Here is a 27,714-nt window from a genome sequence, read left to right as displayed (position 1 = left end):
AAACAACTAGTGGGATGTAGGCCCACAATTTCCCAGGGCACAAGGCAAGAGCAGTGAGGATGGGAATCTTTGTCCAGCAATGGGTGAGTGCCGCATCAGGACCAAATCCAGCAAAGGCATAGCAGAGGGGCCCTTCTGAGATCAAGACAGAAAACAGTAATTCCAGGGAAAGTACCCGGGACTCAGAGTGCCCCAAAGCTCCATCCCTGCACAAGAGCTTCTCTCAGGTACTCCTGGGCTCCTGTCCTGTCCCTGCCCTTGATGGCATTTGCCCCTTGCTGAGCATGTGTCTATCTGGCCTATTGTCTCTCCATCCATCTCCCTGGCTGTCTGCTGACTGTAGGAACACTGAGATACATGGAGTCATTCCTGTACTCCAGGACCTCAAAGGTCACAGTCCAGCAGAGTTGAAATATAGCCTTAAGAAGGCAGCAGGAAGTTTCCTGGAGAAGCAACATGGGTAGGGGACAAGAGCTTTGGGTAGGAGAGTCCTTTGTGGATAGAAAGAGGCATCTGTGCCTGCCCCTGTCTAGTGAAGTGACATTGGCAGGCCAAGAACCTCCCTGGCCCCAAGGTGAGGAAGAAAAGGGGTGCAATGACATTAGTGGTCTGCTGCAAGCCCTGTGTGCCAGTCCTATGGGGTTGGGGAAGCATCTAGCTGCTGGGTTTCCAGGGAGAGAGAAAACAGGTTGATTACCAGTGTAGAACTTTATCTCTCTAAACCCTGAGAAGATGGTTGTGCTATAGTGTCCATTATCTCCTAGAAATTCTTCACACACAGCCGCTGAAACAACTTCTCTTGTCTCATCTGGAACAGCAAAGGTCCCTACTTTAGAATTAGGCATTTACTGCAATATATGAAGTTTAGTGTCCCTTTTGCCCCAGGCTATGTCCTTATGGCCACTAGCACTACCTGCCAGTGAACTTGGGTTCTCTTTTGTCCAGAAGCAGTTGCAATCCACTCTGAACCTCTGTGCCCTGTGTTGCCAAGTACCGCTGTTCAGAGTGGTACTGAGCTCAGCCACTAGCTACTGCCAACTAACGATTACCATGCCTGCACTCTCCTCACATCAGCACAGCTCTCAAACTATCCACAAATCCCTTGTTATCCTGTGTTTTCTAGGTGGGAAAACTTAGGCATAGAAAGATCAAGCATCCTGAGATAGTTATCCCACCTCCTCATACAGTGTCTGTGCTAACTGCAGGCCAGAGGCAGGCTCATGGGTCTGGAGTCACAGCTCCCAGAATCTCTGAACAGTGCAGGTTAAGGGCAGCTACTTACTTTTCCAAGGGCCGTGTGTTCTCAAGAGTCCTGCTGTCCCCACTGTGTGTGTGCAAACACACGGCAACTCATCCCCTTTTGAGCACACAGAGAGCATGTCTTGCCCAGTGGTACTTCCTGAGACGCCCTCAACCCAGGGGGCCCTTGTGAGCCCTGCCTCTGATTTTCTCATGGATTATGAAACCTATGAGCTGCTGTACAGGCCGGGGACCCATGTTCACTCAGTCTTGTCTGGTCTGCCCCAGTCCCAAGAGGTGTGAGAGCTAAATAGGGGATAAGCCTATCTTCTGGTATCTGAAACCTGGAGGAAATGAGAAGGAAGGGGTGGGGGAAAGAGAGGAGAGGATTGTAGAACCAGATATCTCTCAGGAAAGGGAAAATAGAGGGAGCTGAGGGACCCAGAGACTGAGGAACCCAGAAACTGAGGAACCCAGAAACTGAGGGAGAGAGGGAGGGAGGGAGGAAGTCTTCAAGTCCCTGGCCTCAGATATCATGAAATCTAGCCCATCATAAAGAAGACATGCCCCCACAGTCACTGAGGAAGGACATCCATTCACAAGGTTCTTTGGGACACCCCAAGCTGCCACCTCAAACACACAGAGTCCCAGGAATTACCTCAAAACATGTGGCCCCAGGCTGCAGGTCCCCTGAGAGCTGGCTGGGTAGTGACATCTGTGGGGACTGTGGCCACAATACCCATAGCCATTCCTCCTGTTTCCACAGCCAGCCCTGGCGGCATCCTGGTTATGAAGTCCTGCGCGCCAGCCTGCCCCAACAGCACCGTGTCTTCCGATGGTCGTGCTCTCTCTGTCTTCTGCTGTGAGGGCAGCCAGTGCAACCGCAGCGCTGCCTCAGGCCTGACCAGCAGCCTTGGAGCCTTATGGGCCAGTGCCTCTGTCAGTGTACTGTGGGCACTGCTTCGAGCTGCCTGGTGAGGGCTTGGGTGGCCTTTCCCTATCATCAGGGATCTGTTTGCAGCCTCAGCAGCATCCTACACCCATCCAACAGGCTGTTAATCTCTCTCCCCATTTCCCCCAAGACACACTCAGTCTTCCTTTCTCTCGAAGAAAGAACACACCAGCACTTGCCCCCAAAGGTCCCAGCTCTCCTCCTGCCTCAGAGAATCCTCCAACAGGGCACAAGAATGCACCTCCCCAAGAACTCCCACTTCTAGGAGACCTCAGACCTTTGCTGAGTCCTGGAAGTGCCTAGAAACCCTCAGTGTGAAGAGCCGCTGTCTTCCCCCAAGCCCTCCACCCTCATTTCAGGAGCATCCAACAGAAATTAGGCTTGGCATTTGTATTACCCTCTCCGTGACTGACAGGACCCTGTAAATGGCCATCTGAACCTCTGGGCCTCTTCTATGCATGAAGTGACCCTGGCATGGTGATGTGATTATAAGGTTTGGATACTGGATCCTTCCAGTTCTTTGTACTCTATGGCCACCAATATTCTCTCTGTCCATCCACCCACTTAATCACCCATATATCCCTTCATCCATCCATCCATCCATGCATCCACCCATCCATCCCTTCATCCGTCCATGCATGCATACATACACCCATGCATCTAGTTGCACAGACCCATCAGAGTCTGCCTAATAGGGCCTTCCAGGGTCTTTATCTGTCAGCCAAGTTCTTCAGTCCAAGAACCCTACTAGTTCCTGTCCAACTGAACACAAACTTTTAAAAGGTCCCCCGACTGCCCTCTGTGGCAGGGGTGGGGGGTGGAGGAGGCTGCTCACCTATGGCTTGGTGTCAGGCATTGGAATAGGTGCCCATCCTCTCTGGGCATAGGGAAATCGCTTTGTCTCCCTGGAAGCACCGTTTTGCCACTCCTTCCCTGATGCTGTCCTAAGAGAAAAATAAATGTGTAAGTCTGCTTGGTCCGAGGTGTTGGGTCTTGGGGAATTCTGGTCCTTGGTCAGTCTCATCCTCAGAGGCAGGCATGGCACTTAAGAGGGTGGAATTCTTAACGCAGAAACCCAGGAACAAGAGTGGTGCCTCTGCCTTGCACTCTGCCTCCTGTGTTTACACTGGGTCTCCTTGGCCAAGATAGAGGGAACAGACTTCTCCCGCACCCCAAGTGGGGGTACTCACAGGGGTCCCCTGATACCCCTTCTGAGATGTGATGTCCCTGATGCTGCTACTGTACTGGCAAGATGTTCATATCCTTCACAGTTCCCCCAGGACCCCAGAAGTCCATACCCCTGGTTGGTGGCATGGGAAACCCTCATCCTTATGGACAATCACCAGGACCCTGAGACCACCCAATGCCATGTCTCCTCTGGGGCTCTTCTTGAAGGGCAAAATCAGAGTCCTTCAACTCTAGAAAGTTTTGTTTCCCACCCCTGCTGGTTTTTTCCTATCACTGTAATAAAATGCAGCAGAAGAAAGCGTTTATTTTGGCTTATAGCTCAAGGTCTAGTTCATCATGGTAAGGAAGTCAAGGCAACCAGAGCTTAGAGTATCTGATCACACTGCACCCATAGTCCAGAAACAGAGCTCAGCCTCCCTTTTCTCATCTGTTGTATCCATAGACAACCAGCCAGGACACAGCCACCGATTCCCTGCTTAATACCCCCCACTTAGCCCCAGAGCCCCTATACCTCTCTGTGTGTCTTCACACATCCCAGAAGACGCCTTCTAGCTTCACAGAGACACAATCCCCTAGTGTCGAGACACAAGTGTCCTGCCTCACGTGCTCTCAAAGACTGGCCACATCAGAAGTTTACACTGGGCAATGTTTTGAAGCCTTGGGAGCAACAAGCTGGGTTGGTGGAGACAGATCCCACCTTATCACACACCTGCTGCTGTGGAAGACAAGGTGAAGAGGATGAGAATATTGAGGAGCTGAGGGTGCTGAGCAAGACCCCCCTGGAAACTGGATATACCTCATCCCCTGAACCTCCTTGTATGTCTTCCTTGCTTGGCCAGCCTACTTCTATGGAGTCTGGAGGTCTAGAGTTGTGAGAGGCAGCCATCCAGGAACATGGAGCCTTTTCTTGTCTGACCAGCTTTTCTGTTGTCTAACCAGATGAGCCTCACCCTTCACAGCAGCCAGTCCCCATTCTGTGGCCATAAGTGTCACATCCCAGGGTTCTGCTTTCAAAAGTTGGGCAGGGCAGGGGAATGGATGCATGCCAAACTAAGAACCCTTCTTTGTCTCAGAGAAGGAAGTCATCGTGCATAGAACTTTCTAGAGTGCTCCCAACCAACCTTTATGGCCCCTGGGGAGGTAGATGGTGTAGGTAACATGAGCTCTCTCCATTCCTCAGAGTGCCCACAGGTCTGGACTCAGCACACTTGGGAGCCTCTTGCAAACAGGTCTCCTGCTACATGTGGAACCCTTAATGACAGCAGCTTCTTCCCTGCCCTGTGGCAAGAGATGGCAACCTTCATCATAGCTGCAAATCCATGCCAGGGGTTGCCAAAGCAGAGGGATGAACAGGCCTGCAGGGAGAGGGTGGTCCAGACTTCCATGGGGAAGTACCAGAGCTGCTGACCCACAGTGACATGGCACATGCAAGGCTTAGAGGTGGCTTGAGGGGCCTGAAGGAGCAAACAAAGTGAAGTCCCTGAAAGGGTCAGTGGAAAGTGGAATGGCCAGCCCAGGCAGTATTCACGGGCAGGATACGGGAGACTGGGCTTGACCCTAAGGGCACTAGGTCAGCAGGAAAGGGACTCCATCCAGTTATGTCTAAGGCTTTGGCTCTAGGAAAGAAGTGAGGGAAAGATGGTGGAACTGTAGATGTAGCCACAGCCCCCCAGCTTGACAGACATGGGGTTGACTGAGAGGTAGAGACAGCCAGGTATGGGCCCCAGGGTCTGGAGATGGTGTAGATGGAAGAGGTTGATGCACACAGGGAGTGTCACTGTTGGCACCGTTGAGGTGCTGGCTTCCCAGCACAACAGAGGCTGGGGTGGAGAAGAAGCAACTAGAACTCCCCGGGGCTCAGGCTAAGATACAACTCATAGTGGAGCCAGAAATGGAAGGCCAGCTCTGGGGTTAAATCCATTGTGACAGTCAGTGGAGAGTTCTGGAATGAAGGCAGTGCTATCTGTGTCCTTTGCAACTGCCTAGCTGGCCATCTGACCTTGCATGATGCATCCTCTACTTTGCTCGCTGCCATCTCCGCACCCCAAGGACCTAGCCATTCCTTGCTCTTATGTAACTCTGGGTACAGATAACACGTCTCTTGATCTCTTAAGCTCTTAGAATTATAGTAGTGAAGCTCCCTGGCAGGGCAGTTTAGGACCCTCCTCCCTGCCCTGGGGCTGTCCCCACACCCAGAGAAGACTACAGCACCATGAAAACTCCTCACAGGCAACACACCCTTGCTCTGGATACAGCATTGGAGTCCTTAAGGGTACTTGGCTGAGACTCTTGATCCAGCCTCAGCCACCTGAGGATGAAGGAGCGGGTGGAGCCCCATCCTTCCACGCCAGTCATGCCACACGAGGACAGCCACCTGCTCCAAGGATAGCACTGATGACAGACAGGTCAATAGAACACTAGTGTGGTGAGGCATCCCTTTCCCTCTAGGGTAGGACTGGAGACTCTCTCCCCAAGCCCTCTCCCATCCTTCCAGTTACCTGTGTATCACAGGCCCTGAGTGGCTAACCTCAGCCTTGCTGACTTGGACTCCTGCCCTTGGCGATCTCAGCTTTCTTTTGTCAGGGTAGCTTCTAGTCTCCTGATAGCAGAGCACATCAATGGAGATCACAGGCTAGGGACAAGGGCTGGAGGGCAGAGCTGCTGCAGGTCTACTATTCCTTTTCTGGGACAAGCTGGACCTCACTTCCACAGTCCTTGTGGGACTCCACTGGGAGCAAGTCTACGCTGAGTCATAGAGGAGGGGTTCGTGGGTGAGGTAGGAACTCACTCAGAGGCTCTGGAAGTATCCCAGGGATCGTCAAGAGCACACCCTGTTGTTGGGGTGCAGGTGAGAAACTGGCAAGCACTCAATGCAATCACCCATCATAGAGTTATGAGTAACTCCCTTAACCTACAACTGAACTCAAAATCTGGCCCACTGGGTCTTCCTGGACCACTCAATCTAACACAGCCTCTATCACTCCACCTGCTGCCCTTGTTCATATTTGATCTCTCAAAATTCAGTTTGCTGTCTTTAGTGAATGACATCCTGAAAATCTGAGCTCTGTCACATCAGGACTCTGCCTTGTACGCATGGCTGATCATATTAAGGAATGGATGGATGGATGGATGGATGGATGGATGGATGGATGGATGGACAGATGGGTATGTAGAAGATGGGTGGATGAGTGAATGGATGGATGGGTGAGTGGATATGTGGACAGATAGACATGTAGATGCATAGGAGGATAGGTGGATGCAAGGGTGGATAAATCGGTAAAGGATTGGTAGATGGATGGATGGGTGGATGGATGGATAGATGATAGGATGGAAGGATAAGTGGTTGTTGGATGAATGGATGGATGGATGGATGGATGGATGGGGATAGATAGATGATGTAATGATGTATGGTGAATGGGCATATAATAAACAGGTGATGGAGAAATGGAGGGGTGAGTGAATGAGTACATGGATACATGAGTGAATAGCTGATAGACGAATGGTGGGGCTGGTGGCCAGGGTCCCAGAGAATAATTTAAGGTGTGGCAGAGCTACACCAGGTGCCAGACAGCAGATGAGCAACGCCCATGTCTAGATTTGTGGCTCCATGTGTAAAGGTTACTCTTATGCTAGAAGAACGGGGTATGGAGGAAGATCCCTAGGCCCTGAGGCCAGGCCCAGCTATGGCTCCTCTTCCTGACTGATGCTGACCAAGGTTCTGCCCATCTCTGTGTCATCTGAGGCTTTACCTGTGTGATTAAAGACAGAATAGGCCCCAGGGAAACAACCCTCTCTTTGTTGCCTGACTCACAGAGCATTTGCATGCCTTGCAGAAAAGGAGCTAGAGCTAGGGTGTGGTATGGGAAGTGGAGACTCAGATGCCCTTGTCTGGTATCCTCTCCACCAGTTGATGGCCACTTACCCTCAGGTCCCAGCTCACTCAGATCTACCTAGGTAAGCCCTCCTACAGTGCCTCAGTACCCCCACCCACCTTTCTAGTTGTCATGCTCATGCAGTGCATTACACACAGCACTGGGTTATCTTTGTCCTTCTTGTCTCTCCCCTTACACCAGTAGTGCCTGGAGCACAGTGGGCCCTTATGGAATATTATGAATGAGTGAGTAAATTGCCTAGAAGTACAAGGCGGCTTTGGGGGGCCCTGAGCTGTGCCTGTCTTTATACCCCAAGGTGCTTGGACACTTTCAGCCTAGGGATTTGACCTGATACTGAGTGCCCTCTTCAGGCCAGGAAAGGGCCCAGGGCTGAGCTTTCTAAAGGGCTGTGGTATTACGCTGTGCCTGTGTGCACCCATATACCTTCCCTCTGGGCCTCTCAAATTCTCATGATCTCTGTGTCACCAACATGAATGCAAGGGGAGGGACAAGAGCAGGGAGACCTCTGCTCCAGACAGAGGTCCAGATTTGTCTCTCAACTTCCTGGCCAGCCTGCTGAGGTCAAGGAGCAGGCAAGCCAGAGAGACAGGTGATAGCATTCCCTGCCCTGAGTCCCTTCATTCCACATCCTGGGCAATATTCTTCTGCCAGCATCTCAAAGGTAGAAGTCTTGTCTCAGCCACAGCCCAGGGAGTTACAAACAAGCGCTGGGAGGGCCCGTGCCCTCAAAGCAGGGAATGCCCACATGAGAAGAGGTACAAAAGGCAGGTGTAAGGGACGTGATGGCTCCTGTGCCCACTCCATCTTGAATTGCCTCCAAGTACTAGCCTGGCCACCTCCAACAAGACTCTTGCTAACTGTCCCAGTAACTCCAAGAGCTCCTGCCACCCACTCTCTCCTAAAGGTGAATTTGGTATGTGACTGTTTTACACTTCTGCTGGGACCCAGCTGAGGATAGCTGACTGACACATCCTCCTAGCAATCCTGCCAAGGACAAATACCCTTCCCACTATGAACCTCATCATGGACCTCACCATGTACCCCACCATGGACCTCACCTACGGTCTCCAGCTCCAAGATCTATGGCCACCATGAAGCCTGAGGTCCCTGGGGGCATGCTAACATGCAGGTGCCTCCTCCTGCCCTGGGTATGAGCATGAAGTCTGTCATACACTGCTCTGGATCTCAGGCTCAGACCCCCACTTCTTTTTGTTTGTTTGTTTGTTTTGTTTTTTCGAGACAGGGTTTCTCTGTGTAGCTTTGGAGCGTGTCCTGGAACTCACTCTGTAGACCAGGCTGGCCTCTAACTCACAGAGATCTGCCTATCTCTGCCTCCTGAGTGTTGGAATTAAAGGTGTGCATCACCAACACCCGGCTCAGACCCCCACCTCTATTCTGCCCTTCCATCCCAGACCCCACAACTCCATCAAGCCCATGAGAAGCTCCAAACCTGCTTTTCCAGCAGTTTCCATACCTTTCCCAATGAGTCATCTTCCCCCACCTGCCAACTCCACCGTCACCACCCTGTCATGGAGACCTAAGTACTGTTCCCAGGGATTCAAATCACACTCCCTTCCCTCCACCCACCCATTCTCCCTGCATCTGAAGTACTGGGGGGGGGGTGGCCCTGGAGCTGAGTGGGCCTTTCCTGTGGCATTCCAGCTGCCCTAAGCAAATCCCAGTGAGCCAAGCACTACCTAGCAAAACAGAGAACAGCATGGGACAGAGATGAGCCTTCTTCGGGGGCTCCTATCCAAGACCCTCCCAGATTCCACATCCTGACATGTTGTATGATATTTTGATTGTGTTCTGACAAATAAAGATTGCTTGGAGTCAGAGAACGGGGCCAGTCACTAACAGACCAGAAATTAACCACCGAGGTTTGGAGGACCATAGACAGAGAGGAGACAGGAAGTGGCAAGGCAGGGCTGAGAAATAGAGGATCTCTTTTGGATATTGGAACGAGAGAGGTAGGAAGCAACTGGCGGCTGCTCCCTGTTCTCTGATCTTTCAGGTTCTTACCCCAATATTTGGTCCTGATTTTTTATTGATAAAGATGAATTATATTAACACAACATTTCCAAGTCCAAAAATCATTTCAAGAAGAAGCACATGGAGTCCCCAGGGCACTTGATTCGGTCCTAGCTTTATCCCACTCCATTAACTCAAGAGCTAGCTAGCCCAGAGAATGGGGCCCAAGGATCTCTAGCCCCAGGTCTGACTGGCCCAAGGTCTATAGGGTTCTCAGAACCTCAGCTTGGCCCAAGCCGATCCTCCCTGAAGCATGCCCTGACCTGCTTTTTTTCATCTGCTTTGCACGAGTACGGGAAGAACAGGCCCAGGACTGATCTCTATCTGTACCTAGCCAATTGCTGATAGCCTGGACTCACAGGACAGGGGCAGGAGGAGGGCTCTATAGAGCCCACCCACACTACCCCCAAATGAGTAGACAGAACCAGCAACTAGGGGACAGTTACCTTTCTACTAAAAACTAGAGTCACGGGGCAAAAAAAAAAAAAATCTTCTATGCATGCAAATAGAGCAAAGGTGCGGCTTAGAAAGCAGGACTGAGACCTTTATTAGGGCCTTCCTAAGGCCTTGGGGGTCATCTCTGAGGGGTGCACAACCACAGGGGAGCAAGGCAGAGAGACAGCAATACTTATAAGGTGGGAGGCAGAGCAATACTTATAAGGTGTTCTCATTACCATTGCGTGAAGGATGGAGTTGGGGACTTAATGGGAATGGGGCCTGAGGCCCGAGCAGAGGGAGGAAGAAGTGGAGGAAAACGTATATTTCTGCAGCAATGAGAGGCTCCCACAGCTTGCTGCTCCTCAGGAGATCCTGTCCGACCCTGTCCATACCCAGTTTCCTGGGATAGTCAAGCTCACATGGTTTAGGGTCTTCATAGCCCTAACCTGGCCATACCCAGTACACAGACAGGCCAGACCCCCTAGCTCCCAGGACCCCTGCCTCACAGTCACCTCCACATCTTCAGCAAGGACCATTTGCTTCCTTGGAGTTCCTTGCTCCAAGTTCCCACTGGGTCAACCTAGCACTGAGCTCCGAGCAGAGAGGAATGTAAGCTCTATGCCTTCCAACCTGTGGGTATCGAGAGAACCAGTATGGGCTGTAACTGGAGGAACTACCCATTGGAAGGCAGCAAGGAGAGTAACAGACAGAAGTGCAAGTCCACGACAATGTGACCCAGGAATAGGCAGGCAACCAACAAGGAAAACAGAGACAACAGTGGGAGAGATGGAGTCTCAACAGCATCAGGTGTCTGAAGCAGGGACTAAACAGCCTACAAGGCCAGCCCTGCTCAGGGAGGCCCCAGAAGTGAGGGACTAGGAACCTCAATCCCTCCAGCTGGCAGGAGTCAGGCCTGTTCTGGGCTTCTGGACTTGGTCCAGGAAGGGTGGGGTGAACCCTGATTAGCACGCTACTGTCAGGCCTGCCCTCACTCCTCCCACAGCCCCTGCCCTATCTATAAGGTCTGGGGAGAGGAAGAGCCCCACTGCTTCCAGACAACGCTTAGGATGAAGACAGCTCTGCTACTCCTTCTTGCTGTGGCTGTAGCCACTAGCCCAGGTGAGAGACTGCACCTGGGGAACTGGGAAGGGGTAGGTAGCTTTGTCTAGATACTGGACCCTCAGTGTCTGGCAGGCTGCACCTGACAAAGAGGTCATCAAATACTAGAAGTTGGAATTTAGGCTTAGAGAACACTGATGTTGAGGGATGCTTGCCTCTTTAAAACAAAATGACTTTAACATCTTAACTCAATGAAATCATAAAAATGCAATATTTCAGAATCAGGGGATTTTAGCACTAACCCTTAGAACTGGGAGTGTTTTGAGAGGGAGGAGAACTGGAGCTATTGAAGAGGCTTCCTCTACCACGACCCCCACCTTACATCTGTTCTGGACAGTCCTGGGGTGGCCAAGGCCCTCTTGCTCCAGGTTCTTCAGGAATCCAGATCATTGGGGTGGGGACAGCTCCGTCCTTAGCAAAGACCAGGACCATCCCAAGGTCCTCAGAGAAGGGCTCTCTCCACTCTACACCCTCTCTGCTTCCTCACCTCTTCCCAGAGGTGACATAGGATAGAACACCTTCCATGTTAGAACAACTCTCTAGGGCTCCAAGGGATGATATCCAGACACCCTCTGAGCTAAACACAAGACATAAGCCTTGTGGGGTTCAGGGCAGGAGTTGAGGTGACAAATAACAGAAGACTCTGTCATGGCAAAGGCCTTTACTTGACTGACTCTCTGCCCCTTCATCCTCCAGCCTGTGCACTCCGGTGTCATGTGTGCAGCAGCAGCACCAACTGTAAACAACCTCAGACCTGCCCAGCCAGCTCCCAGTATTGCAAAACTGTTACCACAGGTGAGTCTTGGTCTAAGTACCCGCCAGGGCCAAGAGAGCAGCCCTAGGCATGATACTAGAGATGGGTCAGTCATGGTGATGGTGGTGGTTGGGAATGTAGGGTGCTCTGTGGGAGCCAGGGTGCATGGTAAGCCAGGCCTGATGCCTTTTCCTCTCCTGTGTGCAGTGGACACTCTGACGGGGAATCTGGTGAAGAAAGACTGTGTAGACTCATGCACTTCCAACAACAGCCAGCAGGGCCAGATCAGCAGCGGTTCCTGGGTCACACAATGCTGCCAGGGTGACCTGTGCAACGAGAGGCTGTACAGCGCCGCACCTGCACGTGCCCTGTTCAGCAATGCCACCCTGGGCCTGGCAATAAGCCTGGGCTTCCTTGCCCTGATGGTTCTTGGCCTATAAGACACCACTTGGCATTTTCCTTGTCCCTTCCTTTCTGGTTCCCAGGGTCCCCATGGCTTCCTCCTTGGCCATGACGGGGACTGCCTTTAAAGGCTGAGGGCTGGGTCTTGGAGGGCACCAAGAGCTGATGACATAACACAGTGTCTGCCCCAGAACAGGAAGCTTTTACCTGCTCCCCAGCATGGAAGATGGGGACAGACATGACTCCATCCCCTCTGATTTTGTACTTGTTCCATTTATTTTTCTACTTGGAAATAAATGATCTAGAAATACTGTGGCTGTGTGGAGTGGTGAGTGGGACTGTGGAACCTCTGGTACTTGTTACTTGCAGCATGTAGTAGCGTCTAGCAACTGGCCTGAAAGACATTTCCATCCTAGAAAGGGCAGACTCTCCCCAAGTCCCATGTGGGAAGGACACTGTGCCCGGGCCCCAACCCTAAGATTCTACTTCCCCAAGGCGGTAAAGAGACCCCAGTCTTAGAGTTATGAGGGCACTGCACACAACCATGGTCCAAGGTGAGTCTAGCTACCAGGATGACCTCATTCCTTAGGATGCTCAGTGGCAACTCACCTAGATGTGTATGTTGGGGTGGGAAGGGTGACTCAGTATAAGCTAATGAGAGGCATCTGGGAGAGGCCTAAGTGGTGTACAGCCCTAGGAACCGTAGGAAAGCTGCTTTCCCATCCCATGCAATGGGTTCCTGCTGCTGCCTAGACTCCTGTGTGCTTCTTGGATTTGGGCAGTCCACTGAGTGTGGTGAGGCTGTAAGGCTGACTGAGGGAGAGGTTTCAGCAAATACCCAAACATGCAGTTCTCCTTGATGGCAAGCAGGCTAGCCCATTTCACTGCAGCCACTACCCTGCAAGCTCACATGGGTGGACACAGGGTTAACACCCTGGCAGGTCTGCGTGGCAAACCCTGCCCTTTGCAGCTATCAGGATGATAAGGGCCCCTCTTCCCTTCATGCACCTACACCTGAACCTTAAAGCATCTTCCAGGAGCTGCTTCCAAGAGAGGTTTGTGAGAGGTGGAGTGTGATATAGGCTCCCTAAACCGAGCCTCAGCGTCCAGGTGAGGGCTGCTTGGTGTGGGATGAACTCTGCTACCTCTACCCAGTCAGTCTCTTTTTCTTGGCCCCTCCAGGACCCCACTTGGATCAAGGTGCATGATTTGCTGAGCCTGGGGTTTTTTACACAGACTCCAACACCCAGTCACCAAAACCTGTTACGGGGGCGGGTCTGCTGGAAAGCATGGACTCTGTCTACCAGACATTGCAGAACATTAATCCACCGTGAGGAAGAGAGATGGAGGAAAAGGCGAGGACAAACATGCTCCAAACCCAGAAAGCAGGAAGCTTCCCAGGAGCCAAGGGTGATACTCTGTGCTGGGTAGCGTTCTGTTCTCTGGGGCCGCCATTCTTGGAGCTGAGGGCCAAGCCTGTTGCTGGCACGCCTCCTAGTGGCCAGTACGTGGTCAGGCAGCAGAAGACAGGAAGACACCTGTGGGAGGGAATTCTTTTCCCAGGCTATCCAGCTGGGAAGTAAAGGACAGCTCTGTTGCGTGTTCTTTCCTGGTGAGACATGAACCCCAGACATGGCACTTATGACAAAACAACGATTGCACCCGAGTTTAGGGAGTTTACTGAGGCTGCTTACAGGAGTGTTTGTAAATGGTTACCTAAAACAGTGTGGATGGAGAGTTGACTCAGTGGTTAAGAGCACTGGCTGATCTTTCAGAGGACCTAAGTTCAATTCCCAGCACCCACATGGAGGCTCACAACTGTCTGTAACTCCAGTCCCAGGACCCTCACACAGACACACATGAAGGCAGAACAACAATGCACGTAAAAATAAAAATAAATTAAAACAAAACAAAACAAAATACCCAGCATGGGTGACTGGAATGCAGCCACATCACTGAAATGCCCATTCCAGCCTGGGTGACAGCCCATAAAAGCTGCATCCTTAGGGTACATCTCACAGGCAGTGCAAAAAGAGGGAGAGTCTATCTCTAGCCTGGAGAAGCTTGGGTGGGGGGAGCTGATGAATCTTAATGAACTTCTGGGGGCTTCCTAAGACTAAGAAGTTTTATTTACTTCTTAAGACTTGTAAAATTCCTGTAGGTCCTGAGTCTTAAAAAGCCTCCCTCCTCAGTCTTTCAGTTTGGAGAAAAAAGCTACACAACCACTGTCAAACAATGGAGTGAAATGTGTACAGGCTCCAGGCAGTTGTGGGAAGGGGCAGCCTGCATGTATCAGGGACCCCAGGCTTCCTATGGAACACAACAGCACCTGAGGCTGCCAAGGTACTACAGAAAAGCTGAGAGTAGTGGATTCTCCTAGCCCAGCTCTGTCTACTAACCTGAAGTCTATAGGCATCTCAAGCCCAGCTCCCTGGATGCCCCTTTATGATCTCCCTGGACAGTTTCTTTGGTACTCCTAGACCTTGCCTAATTTCACCCTCACTTGACCAGAACCCACCTGATCACAGCCCTTGGCAGGGTATGAAAAGACGGGAGCCCTCTCCAGCTACATACAATCCTGTGTGTGTGGACAGACTTCCAGGGGCCAGTGGTAAAACAGAAGTCTTTCCTCTCATTCCTGGGGTTCCTCCTGCAGGAGCCCAGTCCCAAGGCCTGCACAACAATGTGGTGAGGTAATGATAAGACAATAATAAGGATAAAAGGGACCCCAATGGTGATCCTAGCTGGAGGCAGCAGCCGGACAATGCCATAGCAATCCCATCCGCAAAGCAGCAACCCCACAAAAAGGTCTGGGCAGATCCCTGACCCATCTAGGACAGGGAGAGAACTATTCCCTTTGCTTTCACAAAAGACATGCCATATGTGCCAGTTTGAAGGGAATTGCCCCCATAAGCTCATAGCAAGTGGCACTAAAAGAAGTTTGACTTGGTTGGAGGAGGTGTGCTACTTCTTTATTTTCTTCCTCACAAAACGGGGGGAAGGGGATGGAGTAGGGTTTGTGAAAAACCTATTAAGTTTTGGCTGCTTGAAACAGAATAATAAAAATAAAATAAAATAAAAAATAAAAATAAAACTTCAGTGACATAAAGTACTTATTTAGTGATGGACTTCTGATGGTGACAGCAGCCTTTGAGCCATGGGATGCCTCTAAAACTTGCTCGCAAATGTTGCTGGTGGATCCCATGTAAGGACAGAGGTACAGCGAGTTTCAGGTGGTACCTCTTCCCAGAGTCAGCATATCCACACAGCTGTTTGGTCTGTGAGAGCAGGGCAGCAGGAGTGGGAAGAGCTTCGATGAAATATGCAGGAAGTGAATACTCGCCTCAGGATCGCTACTGTGGCACTGTTCTGATGCCCAGATTTTGCTCACTAGGGCCATAACCAAAGAGCTCACGATTGAGCCTACTGACGTTAGCTTGGGGGCAAGGCTTGGGCGGTTTCGGGGGCGGAGCCAGTAGTGAGCTGGCACTGCGGGTCGGTTGCGGCTGCGGAACCTAACCGGCCTGAGATACCCTGAGATACGGTGCAAGCTCAGCGTGAAGAGTGCACAGGCTCACCATCAGACCGCTGGAGGCACCTGGGAGAGGCCACGGGTGAGTTCCCATGGCTACAGGGATTGTGGTGGTGAAGGGCAAGGGCGAGGTCACCCAGCACCCAGCCCGTGCTGGGAGTCCTCCCCAAGCAAGACTGCAGTCTTTCGGGCGGAGTTCCCGGAGAGGGGGCAGGAGGCGCCCGAGCTGCGGGCCTGGCCTGATTCAGGATCTCAGAATCCTGGGCTGGTGCTAGGGAAATGGGTCATGAAGGATGGGTGTCTTCCGGGGAGTGTATTTTGGAACCCCAGCAGGGGCCGGATCGCGTCTATAGGCAGTGAGGAGAATAGTGGTTCACACCCCCCCCCCAACAGTGCCAAACACCAGACCCAGCCTGTGGACCTCTGTCTTGGGCAAGCATCGTCTGGCATGAATCCGAAGAGTCTTTAGGTAGGACCTGAACACTCATCATGACCCCTTATGCTATGGCGGAGGACTCACACAGCAGAGTCTACACTTTCCTGGGGTGGGGTGGGGGGATCCCATGCAGGGGAAGCAAATGCGAAGGGACCTCTGCCCCCAAAAGAGACCACACCTGGGTTCCAGTCTTCTAGAGAGTCTCCTGCACTCTGGGCTCTGCCAGGAGAAGACTGCCTGCCAAGTTTTCATAAGGCCCCTACCAAAAAAAAAGCTAGGTGAAATCCTCTTTGGGTTTGACATTCAAGGATCCCAGGGCCTCCCGATTTTCTTTGATGTTGCCAGTTCCTCCCCTTCTTTAGCTCCCTCAGCCCTCACCTTTTGCTTGCTTTTGGTCTTCTGTTGGAATGCCCCCATATCCAGCTCCTTTCTCCCATCTCCAGGTAAATGGAAATCAATAACACCCACTAAACTGTGAGGTGCTTGTGCCACCCCCAGGCCATCTGTGACCACGAGTCTCTGTCATTGTCCATGTAGGGTTGCTTTATTCCTAGAAGACCAAGAGCTCAAGCAGGGCAAGAGCCTACCTTGTGCCTCCATGCCCTGCTTCTTCCCAGGCCTGAGTTGCATCCAGGACCAGCTGCTGTCCTCATATCTCCATCATGACACCCCTGCTCACGGTGCTCCTGGTGGTTCTGGTGGGCCTGCCTGTGGGTAAGGTGGATAGAAGCTAGAGGGACCTGGTTGTGGGACAGGCAGGTGGAAAGTCGGTAGGCTGGCCAGAGTTCCCCTGCCTTCTGACTGTCCTGACCTGGTGCCTAATGGGAGTGGGAGGTTGACTGGAGACAGCTGGGGTCTGACTGGCAGAAAAGGGATTTCTTCCTGTTTTCTGACCCCCCTCTCATGGCCCACAGCCCAGGCTCTGGAGTGCCATGTGTGTGCCTACAATGGAGACAACTGCTTCAAACCCATGCGCTGCCCAGCCATGGCCACCTACTGCATGACCACACGTACTTGTGAGTCTGGTAACCTGGAGCATAGGGATAGGAGCACAGGGAGGGAGACCCCACTTGCACTGGTGAACCTACAAGCTGAAATTGAGTCTTCCAAGGTCCTCATCCTCTCACTGCAACCTTTTTGTGTCCTGTCCCCTATAGACTTCACCCCATACCGGATGAAAGTGAGGAAGTCGTGTGTACCTAGCTGCTTTGAGACCGTGTACGACGGCTACTCCAAGCATGCATCTGCCACCTCCTGTTGCCAGTACTACCTCTGCAATGGGGCTGGCTTTGCTACCCCAGTGATGTTGGCCCTGGTCCCCGTACTCCTGGCCACCTTCTGGAGCTTGCTGTAAAGCTCTGTTTCCCCAGACAGACCCACTCAGACACAAAGCTCTTCAAAGACAGTTGCACCCTCTCGCTTCACCAAACCCTCTTCCTTCGCCACAACAAGGGCCCATGGCTATCTACAAAAGGATCGATGAGATCCAGATACCTCACTCCAAGACACTTTTCACTTTCAGAAGGCTGATATATGGATCTAGAACTCTCTGCCAGGATCAGGGGCATCAGAGAAACTTGGAGAGAAGAGGACGTGTCAGTCAGTCAGCCACACCAATTTGAAGGAATTAGAGGCCAAATTCCACCTTGATAGCATCAGGAACCTGCCTCTGTCTACCCAGTAGATGACAGGCCTGCCAGAGGGGGACAAAAGATCATGAACTGGCCAGCAGCTGCCCAGGGCAAGCGTACGATGGAGACCATGTGAGGAAGCCTTTTGTTATTTCCAGCTGTCTCAGAAACTCTGCCAGACCTGGTATTGGGACAGCTCTTAGCTGAGGATAGCTAGCAATGGCTTCATATCCATAGGCTACTAAGATCCCTCCAGCCCTAACATCTCAGCCAGTCCCTTGACCTCACACCAGCTGCTGAGCCTTGAGGCTGGCAGGGACATGGGGCAGGCGGCCCATGCTGTATTTTTGTCTGGCCTGTACACTGGCCAGAGCTATTCTGGGCATGACAGGAAGTGAAGAAAGGCAGGTCAGAGCAGGCTAGTGAGGTGACCAGAACAGCAATGCAGACTTAAACGGGCTTCCCAGGTCCTATAGGCAGGTTCTGCAGGTCCTCTGGCCTCTTGGTAAATTATGGAAAGACAAATGCATAGGGAGCCAGACCAAGTCCCGGATGATTGTGACTGAAGACTTCTGGGTGTCAAGACTCCAAAGAGCCCAACCCTGATTTAGGAGACACTGATCTACCTTTCACGCCAGTATAGTTGACCCAGGAGGCCTTACCCTCTTCTCTGACTAGCACCCCAACTCATGTGCCACTGAGGAAACCCCTGAAGCTAGCCCAGGCCAGGGGTCAGGATGCTGGCCAATGTCCATGCAGTGGGATTATGGCTGGCTAGGAGAGTCTTATTGGTCATCACACCCTCCTGGTCACACATCCTGAATGCTTTTCTCAAACCACCCAGCTGTAGGAGCTCAGGACACGGAGGCCCATCCTGGGGATCTTCCTCCCTGTTCTTAGGCAGACCTGAGCTCTGCTGCTGAAAAGATACAGTTTTCTGTCTCAGTTTCCCCTTCTGGGGACAGGCCACTGGGAAATGAGAGATAGAAGCCTGCTGATGGGCTTACCCCGATCCTCAGGAATATGAACTGTGAGGCTTTATTACAAAGGTGAATTGGGTGGGAAATGGCCCAGAGATGAGGAGACATTGACTACCCATGAGTCTCATGGGAGGTCAGGGGTCATGGGGAGGAGCACAGGTGCATACGCAGCACATTGACTACAAAGCCCAAAAGGCAGCGCTGGCTGTGGTGTCCCCTGAGGTCCAGGCAGGATGCTGGGAGGAAGTCAGAGCTACCCCTACCCAAGCTGGCATAGAGCGCGCGCGCGCACACACACACACACACACACACACACACACACACACAGAGAGAGAGAGAGAGAGAGAGAGAGAGAGAGAGAGAGAGAGAGAGAGAGAGAGCGCGCATTGGGACTGAACTGTGCAAGCCACAGAGCTCTGGTAAGGAGGGTCAGAGGCGGGCCCCTGACTCAGTGGGTGAGGCCTGGGAAACATTACCCTGCTTGTGCAAGTCCATTGTCCCCAGTCAAGGTGGCATCCTGGGTCAGAACTGGGAGGATGTCTGAGACCGGGTCCTCCCTCCCGCCACAAGGGAGTGATGTGCAAGAGGCCCTTGATTACCTATGGCTGAGAGTGCTGCAGTGTTTGGGGGCAGTTTCTTTCACATGTCCCATGACACCATCCAGACAGGCCCCACAGGGTCCACACTGCCACCCATCCCTACAAGAAGCATTGTACCTGTCTAGCCTGTCCTTGGTGCTTAGCACAGAGCACCAAATGGTGCTCCATTAACACAGAGCCAAGCCTGCCAGTAGGAGGTGTCCATTAGGGGAACAGTGCCAGGTGGCCTGTTCTGAGTCCTGCCTGGGGTGTTGTGACACTGCAGGTGGCTCTGCACACTCCCCAGCAGTTCTGCAAAGTGTAAATGTGTGTGGGGGGGGGGTCATGACAGAAAAAGAAACTGAGGCACAGAGGGGTCTTACTTTTCCTGGGCCATCTGACCTCCTCCTCAGCCTAGTGCCAACCCATTATCTTATGGGTGCTTTTCCGTAGCTGGAGTTCTTTAAGACTATAAAGCTTCAGGATGACTGTGGTGTCATAAGCCGGAGAACCTCAGAACATAAAGTTGTAAAAGCTTATGAAACTGAGGCCTTAGAGGGGAACATCAGAATTGGAGGTTTGAAGGTCTGGGGAGTAAGCCAGGGGTGCCCAGCCCTGTGTGTGGATACAGAGAGAAGGAACACGGGATGGAGTAACAGACAGAAGAACAAAGTTCCATCAGATGTCACAAGCTGACCCTGCCTTTGTCAGGGACTAGGGATCAAGGCAGTGGGTGCTGTCACACTAGAGTAAACTCGTCCCTCAACATGAATGGTGTCCAGGGCGGCTGGCAGTGGTTACCTATGGCATTGCATTCTGGAATCAGCTTGGAAGTCACTGGAGAGAAGCTGCTGGATGAAGCAATGATATCACAGAGTGTATGTGCCTCTGTGGGATTTGATGAAGCCGGTTCAACACATGAAGCTAAGGCATGCTACAGAGTGAGGTGTCTGGTCTAGCCCACCAGAGAGAAGCTGCCAGGGGAGTCACTCTCTGCCACCATGTCTGTGGTTGGCCTCCCCAAAGTACAAATGGAGAAGGGGGGGGGCAGACCACCTTCTTCATCTTCTGCAGCGAGCTCACATTCTGAAACTCTATAAAGGTTTCCAGGAGTAGGGTGGCCCTTGTTGCAGTATTTGAACACTTCCTAGCAAGCACCATGGCATCCTGCAGCTGCCTGCTCTGGGTTCCTCATGCACAGGCTCCTACTCCAGCCATCTCATTGGTGAAATGACAGTGACAGTACCCACTCAGCTGGCTCTTGGGGGCCAGTGTCAAGCCTGGGACTTGCATAGAGGAGACCCCAAAGGATGCATGGATACATGCTGCCTGGCACTTCCCTTGGTTGTGCCTCTGCCAATCCTAAGCTCTCACCCAGAAAGAGCATGAAATTCACTTTTAGGCCTCAGTTCCCTTCCCCTAGCCAGTCCTATGTACCTACACTTCAGAGTGGCCAATGTCAATGTCCCCCACTGAATGAATAAACAAATGAAGGACATGTGTCTATCTTGCTTTCTTCTACCTGTATTCTCTTTGAAGGTCCCTGGCTCCTGTCCTGATATTAGAGCCAGCCAAGGCAAAAGTGGTATTAATAGGATTCCAGGGGCTTTCCAAAACTTCACCCCCACTCTGTGGAGAGAGGCAGACCCACCAGTTCCCATCAATGGGCCAACAAGCCCAAGGGTTGGCTGAGGAACTGAGTGGGAAAAGACAGGACACACCCACAAACACACACACACACACACACACACACACACACACACACACACACACACACACACACACTGGCTACTGCCTTCTGGCTTTTTGATTTCTGATCCCACTTGCTACCTAATTCTCCGGAAGAGGGTCTGACTCTTTCAGCCCCTCTCTCAGAATCTCTGGCCCTTTGCCCTGTCCAACCCACAGATTTTGGGGGCCCATAAAGCATAATAGTAAATCAAAGCCACCTGGACAGCCACAGTAGACACATGGGGTCTGTTGCCTGGACTGAGTGCCTGTACCCCATCCTATTGGCAGTATGACCCCTGCCCTGCTATATGTTGCTTTTGTCTCTTACCTGGAACCTTTTAAGGCCAAAGGCTTTGCTCCTCCCTTCTGCTGCCACAGGACAGTTTCCTTGATACCATGTCAGTACCATCCCTTGACAGGTAACACTCACCCCTTGTCCCCAGGACCATGTGTATAGCCATGCTTCTCCTGAGCTTCTTAGTCCTGGGAGGGCCAGGACAGGACTGAAGCCTGATTTGGCAGATGAGGAAACTCTGACCTCCCAAAATCCTGGCTACCATGCTCCATACAGAGTGAGCTGCTGAGAAAGGCACCGTAGTTTCACCTGGCCCCAGCTTCATTCACACTTGCCTGAGGAGGGGAGGGTGGCTTGCTTATGCTATGCCCCGTGCAGCTCCAGGGTGAGGTGGACCTATCCTGAGCTTCCGGCCTGCACAAGGCATTTCTTGAGAGCCTTGGGCCTGATGATTGGGACATCCCTACTCCACAGAGGAGGGAAGAAGGCTTGTGAAATTGTACAAGGCTCCCTGAGGCCACACAGCAGCAAGCTCTGCCACCTCCCATCTGAGCCAGGTTGCAAGTGACTCAGGGCTGGGAGCCAGCAGCTATGGGAGCCAAGGGTGGAGTGGGACCCATGAGCAGGTATAAGGGGTGGCCAGGGAGTGAGCCTCATCCTTAACACAGAGAACATGAGGCTTCTCTTCTGGTTCCTTCTGGCCGTGGTCTTGAGCATGGAGCTAGGTGAGTTGGGGGTGTGGCCGCTTTCCCTACTATCCTTACTTATCGCTGTCCGTCCAACCTGGGTCACCACTTGCCCTTGTGGGTAGCTCCTTCTTGTCTCCTTTCCTCATCCTGGGCACCAAGACCCTCCCTACCCACCAGCCTCTGTTGTCTGCCTTGATAGATTCCTAAATCCTCTTCTCTGGACCCTACAACACTAAGTGCCCTCCTCAGCTTACTTCTTAGTTTGAAACCCACCCCTAGGCCTCTTCAATTCCATAGCAACACCATTGCACACACACAAGCATGGCACACCTCTGCTACTTTGCCCTCCACCAGCCTTAGAGCCCCAGCTGGTCTGCAGCCACTCTCTCCTGATGCCCTCTTACCTCCTTGCTTAGATTCTTCTATCTGTTCCACCTTCCTTGGGCAACTTATCCACTTGACTTTAGTCCCCTCAGACTTCTATGCCCTAGTTTCATTTGCTTCAGTAATAGGAACTTTGACCCTGGTGCTTGCTGGTGGCCTCCCAGGGACACCCCCAAATATCACTCCCTATGCCTTAGCATCATTTAGTGGAGACCAAGTTGCTCCTATATCCAACCCCAACCAATGCCTGAGTAAAGAAAAAGTTGCTCCTATTGTCCATCAGCAACCCGAGCTCCAAACTCAGTCAGACCCAGCTCTCAAAGGCAAAAAAAACAACAACAACAACAAAAAAAAAAAACAACAAAAAAAACCTGTTTCTATCCATGGGTGGGAATGCTCCAGGACTTGGGGGTCCACCTAAGGTGGGGTGGGAGGTCCATGTGTGCATCTCTGGCTGTAGTTCACCCTTCTTGGCATGGGGACTGTCTGACCTGAGAAAGCCTGAACTATTGATCCCTAAGTGCTCCCCAAAACCTTCAGGACAGACCAAATCTACTTTGATGGTCCTGAGCTCAAAGCTGAGAGACCTGTGTCACTGTCAGGGCTGAGGTTTCAGATGGAGTACTCAGCCATGGGCCAGTCACCCTGTCTGTCTTAACCCAAGGCCCTAATATTTCAGGAGTGTCTGTAAGCCTGAGACTACTCTACAATGGGACCTCCAAGTCCCTTCCTCCATGAAAATCATGCCTGCCCCTCAAGACAAAAGCCTTAAGCCTGGACAGTTAGAAGTTGGAGGGAGCCAGGCTCCATGTGCCTCTCTCAGTATACCCCATGCCCTACATCTTTTCTGGGTGCCTGCTCTGTCACCTGTGGGTAATGCCATCTCCCTGGGGCTCAAAGCAGCCTGGGAAGGGTGAGCTTCATCCTAAGCTGACCTCAGAATGAGCAAATAGGACCAGAGGGAGTCAACTGTACCTGGCAACATTGCAGTGGGCCTGGACATGGTGGAGTGCTGCCCCAAGGCTCATCCCATCATCTCTCTCACCCTCTTCCCCAAAGTTCTCTCTCTCTAAGCAAGTGCTGACCTTGACCTATCACTGATCCCAGAGCCAATTTCTTTTTGAGAGCTAAACCTTCCTGGCTTCCTCCTTGATGAAAACACACACACACACACACACACACACACACACACACACACACACACACACACACACAAGAGGGATGGTTATTTTTTGTCTTAATGACCCTGCTCTTGCTCCAACTCCTAGAGATCATTCTTTCATTTATTTTCTAAACATCTCCTGTGACTCATCAGTGCACCAGGGTGCAGTATGATGGATACTTGTGGGGCACTGGGGAATGGGAAGAGTACCTCATTCTTATCCAGAACCCTAGTGAAAATAACAAGGCCAGTCCATGCATCAAAGGAGGACTGATGCCCCAGAGTTAAGCGGCTCCCTGGGAGGAGATGATCTATGAGCTGAGGCTAGCTTGTGTTACATGGATGATGGAAAGATGAGCCTGGGCAAAGCTAGGAGACTTGGAGAGGAAGAGGAATGGTAGGTAGTACCAGTGCTATTCTCCCCAGCACCTTGCCTGTTCCTTTTGGTGCCCCAAACACCTGCTCCTCAGTCAGCTGCTGTCTGGAGAATCCATGTTCAGTCTGTTTAGTGTATTTAACATCCATGGTATAGCTACAGGCTCGGGGGCTTTTGTTGCTACCTTTTGTGTCCCTGACAAGGTCTCAGCTTGCTCTGCAGAGATGGTAAACAATCAAGGCAAGTGGTGAGGACCTTGCTGTGGTGTGGATTTCCTGTCTGTCCCCTGCTCCATAGTGTATAGGATGAAGGCCTGGCTTTTGAGACGGGCCAGAACTGACCAACATACTTACATGTGAGGTCTGGTAGAGCTGTGGCTATAGAGGGAGCCCCAGGGGGAGCTCCACTCTCCAGGACTACTTAGTGGCCCAGCTAGACTGGGACAGGGCCTAGTAGCTTCCCACTCAGTGTCAGCTCTGGACTTATTCAGGATCATTGTTCAGCAGCTGCTGTAAAGTACACAGGGATGGGCATGGGCTTAGGGGTTTTGTAATCCAGGGAAGGGAGCTTAAGGAAGCACGAGAGAGATGCAAAGAGCCTGGGAAGAGGCAGAGAGACAGATGAGGGAATCCAGAGAGAGCATGGGAGGCCACTTGCCTGACTGGCACCCCCTGGGCTGAATACAAGACTAGTGACTTAGTATTTGTCAGGAAAATTGTGAACCTAACTCAGTGAGTTCCCACCTTCCTTCTGCCTGGCCTTGCCCTGGATCCCCCACTAATTGGATAAAGCCCCCATCATCTCAACCCACAGAACATTTACATCAAAGGGTATAAATTGATCCTTCTCAGGTCCCTGGAGGTAAAGGGGACATAGCTAAAGTCTCAGGTCCCACTCCTCCCCCACCCTGGCACCTGAACCTGCACTTCCCTCCTCCAGAAGTTCTCACCTCTGCTCCATCCAGTTCTTGGTGCTCTGAGCAGAGGGACACAGGCCAGATGGTTCCAACAGGATCACTTGTATCTCCCACAGTGGTAGGCTGAACACCAGGATCTCACTTAGCTTTTCCTCCAAGGTCTAGAGGGACTTTGCAATATAAAAACAGTTGGGAAGCTGGGCTACAGAGACTTGGTGCTGGCAGAGAATGGAGCTGAGGTCCTGGATACACCCTCTGCAGGAATTGCTCACCAGTTGCCCCTGTCTCTGTCTACCTATAGCTATAACAGAGGGCCTGTGGTGCCACCTGTGCAAGGACTTTGGAGGCTGTTCCGGCAAGTACAGATGCCCAGGGAATTCCACCCACTGTGTCATCATTGCCACCCGTGAGTGTGGTGGGAGGGGTGGGCTGGACACACCCTTCTTGCACAGAGAGCTGGCCTAATGGGCAGGCAGAGCCCAAAGCCAATGTGATGGCCAACAGACCAAAAGCAGAGTAGGAAGGTGGCTGGCAACCTCTGTCTGGGGCAGGGACCAGGCAGGGGCTCTCAGTGCCTAGGGGTGACCCTCAGCACAATGTCTGATGTGACAGAGATTTGGGCAGCTCAAAGATTCAGGAAGCATCATGGTCTCTCTCTTATCCCCCAGGATCTCCCATCAGCTTTACAGACCTGCCTCTGGTGACGAAGATGTGCTACAATGGCTGCCCTGAGGTCCGCAGCTTGGGCTTAGGTCCTCATGTATCTATTGTTTGCTGCCAGTCCAATCTCTGCAACAGAGACTGACCACACTCTATCACTACCAGCTAGCCCCACAGAACTATGCCCAGGCCTGGTCCTTGGAGATAATTCCAGCCTGGCCAACCCAAAGCCCCCAACTCAGACTTCCTCAGGAAGTTCAGAGTGAAACCCTGTATAAATCCACTGTGGTACAAACGTAAGGCCCTAATCCACTGTGGGCCACCCTCAGTGTCAACAAACCTCCCAATAAAAAGCAGCTGGATCCCATAGTATGAGTTGTCCAATGAAAGTAGTGTATCAGGCACCAGATTCAGGCAATTCATTAACCCGGTCCCATCTCTTGTCAGTCATGGCTTCCTTGGTCCAGGCTGTCTGCTGAAGCCTCCACTGACCTTCTCTCTTCCACGAAGAGCATGCCTATTTCCAGGTAGACACAGGGTGTGAAAGGCACAGGGGGCTGCAGATGGCTGGCGCTGCTCTGAGCCAGCTGTGAGGGGTTGGAGCTGAGTCTGTAGGCACTTGAGGAGCATCCCAAATTGAGTCTGGAGCACCTGAGCATCACCCTGATCTAGGGCTGATATGCAGAAGAGTGCCCCAAACTTGGTACTGGGGGCCAAGGAGCACCCAAACAAGGGGCTGAGAGCTGGGGAGAACTCTAACTTTGGAATAAGGGCACTTAAGGGACAGCCTTGATAGGGGTTTGGGACACTTGAGGAACACCCTGACCGGGGCTTGAAGGCTGAAAGGAGCTCTGACCTGAAATCAATGAGCATCTTTATTCTGAATGAGACCACAGAACCTACTACAGACCCACAGTTGAGCAGGTGGAGGAGGAAGGCTCTGCAGAGGAGAGTGATGTTCGCTAACCATAGCTCTTTTGGGACCACCCACCTGTTGTCAGGAGCTCTCAGGGAACTCTGCTATCTTCTTGGCCTGTGTCTCTGGCACCTTTTCCTGTTCTATCTTTCTATCATGTACTTGCCTGGTTAACCTTGCCTATATCTCTCAGAAGGCTGCCCATCTATCAAACCCTGTGTGGCCCTGAGTAGGAGCTCTGCCTCCAGGCACCCATCAGAAATCTGCAGTGGGAAAGCTGTTCCCCTGGGGCATCTGGGTAGAGCTGCCCAAACAGCATAACCACTCACCTCAGTATAGACATGACAGACACACATAGACAGAATTTGTGGAAGTTACTTGTAAATATTTACTCACTGGCTCCCAACCAGGCCTAGAGATAAGTTTTGGGTTCTTGGTTTCAGAGGCATAGAGGCAGGCCCTGACTTTAACTTGCTTGTTCTCAATTTGGCAAAGTTCTCACAAAAATCAACACTTGTAAAAGGTGACACTGATGAGAAGGACAATATCCAAGCAGAGAGTAATTTGACAGAAAGCTGGGGCCTCAGCAGCAGCCAAAACACGGAAAAGAGGAAGCTCATGCGATGAGCAACAGTGATGCCTAGGGCAGTCAGTGATGCCTAGGGCAGTCAGGAAGAACAGCTAGCTGCATATTGGTACCCAGATGTAAAGTCAAGAAGAAATGGGTCCAGACCTCTCTCACCAGTTCAAAACTTCAAAGTAAAATCATACACCTTTTGTTTGCTTTGAGAACTGATCTCACTGTATAGCTTAGGCTGGCTCAGCTTCCTGCATGGCTAAAAAGAAATTCTTTAAATGCTAGCCCATTCAGAAGAGAAAAGACCTCAAACATGACTCTGTGCTCACTAATGATTAATTGAATGATTAAACCCAGGTTATGGTACGACCCAGAAGGGTTACCCCTTGGACTTACACACAGAAGAGGAAACATGTCCATGGAAACTGAACCACAGTCACTCAGAGCAGAGTCACAGGTTGGAAACCCACACACCCATCACTGTGAATGAACGCATACAATATGGCATCCTTCCAGCCGCAAAGTCCTAGTCACCAACCTGTAGGAGTAAGGTACTGACACACTCCTGCAGAGTTGACCCTTGAAAACACTGCAGAATACTGTGTTCTCTAGAACTCTGCATGAAATGGCGAGATTTAGGGCAGACTAGAAACAGATGCTGGAGAGATGTGTACAGGGCAAGAGGAGACTTCAAAAGCATGTCCTTCTGTGGCACCATTCACCATCTCTCATCACCAAGATGCTCGTCCATTTCTTTGGTCACTCTAAATAGCAGAAAGATTCTCCAAGAGTGGAGTATTTATTTGGGGATGACAGAACACTAGGATGGGAACAC

General features: G+C 51.7%; 4 protein-coding genes across 4 annotated transcripts in view; all 4 read left to right on the top strand.

The window, feature by feature from the left end:
- Nucleotides 1–3,183, top strand: part of LOC113834493 (lymphocyte antigen 6D-like) — a 34,064-nt gene extending 30,881 nt beyond the window's left edge. The window contains exon 6 of the mRNA XM_035440670.1: nucleotides 2,006–3,183. Coding sequence (XP_035296561.1) covers nucleotides 2,006–2,217 — 212 coding nt within the window. The 3' untranslated portion in view covers nucleotides 2,218–3,183. The remainder of the gene's footprint in view (nucleotides 1–2,005) is intronic.
- A 20-nt stretch (nucleotides 3,184–3,203) lies between these two features.
- Nucleotides 3,204–12,327, top strand: Ly6d (lymphocyte antigen 6 family member D). Its single transcript, XM_027403812.2, has 3 exons — nucleotides 3,204–10,860; nucleotides 11,557–11,655; nucleotides 11,822–12,327. The coding sequence occupies exons 1-3, from the start codon at nucleotides 10,809–10,811 to the stop codon at nucleotides 12,052–12,054; spliced, it is 384 nt and encodes a 127-aa protein (XP_027259613.1). The 5' UTR covers nucleotides 3,204–10,808; the 3' UTR covers nucleotides 12,055–12,327.
- Nucleotides 12,328–16,646: 4,319 nt separating this feature from the next.
- On the top strand, nucleotides 16,647–17,338 carry Lynx1 (Ly6/neurotoxin 1). The gene is made up of 3 exons (XM_035439170.1): nucleotides 16,647–16,698; nucleotides 16,899–17,000; nucleotides 17,142–17,338. The coding sequence occupies exons 1-3, from the start codon at nucleotides 16,647–16,649 to the stop codon at nucleotides 17,336–17,338; spliced, it is 351 nt and encodes a 116-aa protein (XP_035295061.1).
- Nucleotides 17,339–21,872: 4,534 nt separating this feature from the next.
- LOC103159315 (secreted Ly-6/uPAR domain-containing protein 2) lies at nucleotides 21,873–25,531 on the top strand. Its single transcript, XM_027403811.2, has 3 exons — nucleotides 21,873–21,924; nucleotides 25,028–25,132; nucleotides 25,395–25,531. Exons 1-3 carry the CDS (start codon nucleotides 21,873–21,875, stop codon nucleotides 25,529–25,531), a joined length of 294 nt encoding a protein of 97 aa, XP_027259612.1.
- The last annotated feature ends 2,183 nt before the right edge of the window (nucleotides 25,532–27,714 follow it).

This window comes from Cricetulus griseus, chromosome 2 (genome assembly GCF_003668045.3).
Source record: "Cricetulus griseus strain 17A/GY chromosome 2, alternate assembly CriGri-PICRH-1.0, whole genome shotgun sequence".
In the NCBI taxonomy this organism is placed as follows: Eukaryota; Metazoa; Chordata; class Mammalia; order Rodentia; family Cricetidae; genus Cricetulus; species Cricetulus griseus.
The sequence above is the reverse complement of the archived record's forward strand: the minus strand, read 5'-3'. Positions and strand labels throughout refer to the sequence as shown.

Excerpts from the sequence above, each read along its gene's own strand:
- Lynx1 (XM_035439170.1), top strand. The coding sequence starts at position 16,647 with ATGACACCCCTGCTCACGGTGCTCCTGGTGGTTCTGGTGGGCCTGCCT. Across the intron at positions 16,699-16,898 it reads TCTGGTGGGCCTGCCTGTGG|CCCAGGCTCTGGAGTGCCAT; the intron begins GTAAGGTGGATA and ends CATGGCCCACAG. Across the intron at positions 17,001-17,141 it reads CTGCATGACCACACGTACTT|ACTTCACCCCATACCGGATG; the intron begins GTGAGTCTGGTA and ends TGTCCCCTATAG.
- LOC103159315 (XM_027403811.2), top strand. The coding sequence starts at position 21,873 with ATGAGGCTTCTCTTCTGGTTCCTTCTGGCCGTGGTCTTGAGCATGGAG. Across the intron at positions 21,925-25,027 it reads GGTCTTGAGCATGGAGCTAG|CTATAACAGAGGGCCTGTGG; the intron begins GTGAGTTGGGGG and ends GTCTACCTATAG. Across the intron at positions 25,133-25,394 it reads CTGTGTCATCATTGCCACCC|GATCTCCCATCAGCTTTACA; the intron begins GTGAGTGTGGTG and ends CTTATCCCCCAG.
- Ly6d (XM_027403812.2), top strand. The coding sequence starts at position 10,809 with ATGAAGACAGCTCTGCTACTCCTTCTTGCTGTGGCTGTAGCCACTAGC. Across the intron at positions 10,861-11,556 it reads GGCTGTAGCCACTAGCCCAG|CCTGTGCACTCCGGTGTCAT; the intron begins GTGAGAGACTGC and ends TTCATCCTCCAG. Across the intron at positions 11,656-11,821 it reads TTGCAAAACTGTTACCACAG|TGGACACTCTGACGGGGAAT; the intron begins GTGAGTCTTGGT and ends TCCTGTGTGCAG.